General features: G+C 41.0%; 1 protein-coding gene across 1 annotated transcript; it reads right to left on the bottom strand.

Moving 5' to 3' along the window:
* Nucleotides 1-808: 808 nt before the first annotated feature.
* LOC109745973 (gamma-gliadin B-I) lies at nucleotides 809-1,940 on the bottom strand. The gene has a single exon (XM_020305092.4). The coding sequence runs from the start codon at nucleotides 1,890-1,892 to the stop codon at nucleotides 972-974; it is 921 nt and encodes a 306-aa protein (XP_020160681.1). The 5' UTR covers nucleotides 1,893-1,940; the 3' UTR covers nucleotides 809-971.
* Between the last annotated feature and the right edge of the window lie 744 nt (nucleotides 1,941-2,684).

The following is a 2,684-nucleotide window of genomic DNA, read 5'->3' as shown; positions in this document are numbered from 1 at the left end:
TAGTTGCAATATTCTGGATCACATGCTCGTGGATGTCTCATATGGCTGCCGGGTGCCTCAGTTTAGCCATTTGACTAATTAAAAACCTACATCGTTAATGCCATCATCTTGTTTATTTTAACACTGTGTATGGCTGTCTGATCTCATGAGGGCTATTGCTTTCCAATTAATGAGATAAGGAGGAGGATGTGAAGTTGACACACACCCAGTCTCAAGTTCTGTGGTTTCTACCTGCGTTGCTTATTTTGCTTTCCATTAAGTAAAAATGTGGTATAGCATAAGTGCATCAAAAGAACAAAATAAAATAATGCACAAAGAATACGCATGCAACAACCCCCCTCCCCCCCCCCCCCCACACAGATTGTGCTAGCTGGTCTAGGGCATGAACAACAACTTATTTCAAATTAACTATCTAGTGGTGTCTATGAAATTCAAGAAAAAGCTGTTTTTTCCTTGAAAAATAAGTTGATGTGCAAAGAATCAATGAAGTATTTGCAAAAAAAACAAGCAAACAGAATTAATTATGAAACCGGTTGTGATTGTCATGTAGACAATGGTAGTAGTTGGAACCACATACAAACCAATAAAAACAAGATCTCAAATCTCCAACCATTAAAGAGTTGTATGTTTGTCCTTTCTTCAGTTCAACCCAAATTTTACAATAACACTATTATATTTAAATCTAGATTATTGCTATACGTGATTAATTAATTAATACATCAAGTTGAGGTTGTGACCAGGCAAGACGAACTTATGAACTTGCAAGCATGGTAGTCAGATCGACGTCCACACAACGCCGATATGAACATTGTCTAGAGAACACTTTATTTGTATTTATTCCAGAATTTAACTACTACTTTGGGCGGGTCACACATGACGTTGTGTGACACTTTATTTGTCACCGCTTCCTCGACATGTCCATCGACTAGACGACGGTGGTCCAACTATATATTACTAGACAACTTTTCTTATCAGTAGGCACCAACTCCGGTGCCAACACCGAATGGCACACTGGTGGTAGCGCTGTACAACGGCACATTGACACTGCACATCGTTGGCAAGGTACGGAGTGCAATGGAAAGAACCACCTCAAGGTGAGCTATCTGGTGTGGCTGCAAAAAGGTACCCTGTAGTACCTGTTGTTGTTGTTGTTGTTGTTGTTGAGGCTGTTGACCCAGTTGCTGTTGAGGTTGTTGGAAAGAACATTGTCCGAGCTGCTGCTGCGACTGCTGTTGGGATTGGGAGACACCTTGACCTGACTGTTGGGGTTGTTGCTGCTGAGGTTGGACAAAGCCCTGTTGTTGTTCTTGCAGGATGATGGAGTAGATGATGGCACGGATTGCTTCATAGCGGGATTGTTCGGGGATTTGCTGCAATTGCTGGCAACATTGTTGCTGCATCACATGGCAACTGCTCTGCTGCCACATCTGTGACCTAGCAAGACGTTGTGGCATTGCTACAGGGCTGCACTGCTGCTGGAGGAATACTTTGCATGGGTTTAGCTGCTGCAAAACGGATGGCTGAACAATAGGGATTTGCTGTTGCACAAGCTGTTGTTGTTGTTGTGGAGGTAAAACTAGTTGTTGTTGCTGCGAAAATGGTGATTGTTGCGGTAGAACTGGTTGTTGTTGCTGTGAAAATGGTGGTTGCTGCGATAGAATTGGTTGTTGCTGCGAAAATGGTGGTTGTTGCTGCGAAAATGATGGTTGTTGAGGTAATGGTTGTTGTTGTTGTTGTTGTGAAAATGGTGGTTGTTGTGAAAATGACTGTTGTGGTGGTAATGGTTGCTGCTGCCATGGTCTCTCCAAACCAGAGATGCAACTAGTCTCCATCTGTGCAATGGCACTTGTCGCCACAACGGCGATGAGGGCAAAGACGAGGAAGGTCTTCATGATGGATTGGTGCTAACTACTTTTTCTTGGTTTTGATGCTTGTGCTTGTGATGATCATTATACTTCATGCCTATTTATAGTAGTCCGGGCACCACCTCTTTCCTTCTTTGCATCAACTTTAATAATTCTATTTGGATGCATCAGAAATGATTTTTTGGTACATTGTGTTAGGTTGCACTAGCTACAAGCGTACTTTTGGATTGATCATCAAAGTTGCTTTTTAGTTGTGCATATGATCACACACAAAGTATAGAAACCCTGATGTGTGGTATATATGACTCGCCTTATTCACTTTACATGTCACACATTTATCAGGATAGTATCACTTTTGCAACCGAGTTTGGAACCTTGTATAGGCTGTCAACCATAAACAAGAAAGGCAAAACCTGTGTAGGACTAAGTTGCAATCGTGTGTGGACTGTTAAGATATGCTCGATTATTAAAGCCTTGTATGTGGAGGGTTCGTCTAGACTCGGTTGCTTTTTTATAAAACTAACTTTGTATTGTTCTCTAAGATGATAAGATGAACTGAGAGGTATAGAGCATGACATGACTCATAGAATTCCCTTTACATGTAAATGATGGTAATTGCTTACAAGTTACTAGCATATATCCGGTCCTAACTCTAGATACGTCATCATCAGTTCGATCTATGTGTGAAGAAGGATTTTTCTGGATCAAATCATTCTTTTGGTGGACTAAGTTTGTAATGTTATGTAAATATTTCATTGGGACCACCAGGTACCTTTTACTAAATCTTTTGGGCATGAAGTTGATACTTATTTGAATTGT

The sequence above is a fragment of the Aegilops tauschii genome, chromosome 1, assembly GCF_002575655.3.
Source record: "Aegilops tauschii subsp. strangulata cultivar AL8/78 chromosome 1, Aet v6.0, whole genome shotgun sequence".
NCBI lineage: Eukaryota > Viridiplantae > Streptophyta > Magnoliopsida > Poales > Poaceae > Aegilops > Aegilops tauschii.
The sequence above is the reverse complement of the archived record's forward strand: the minus strand, read 5'-3'. Positions and strand labels throughout refer to the sequence as shown.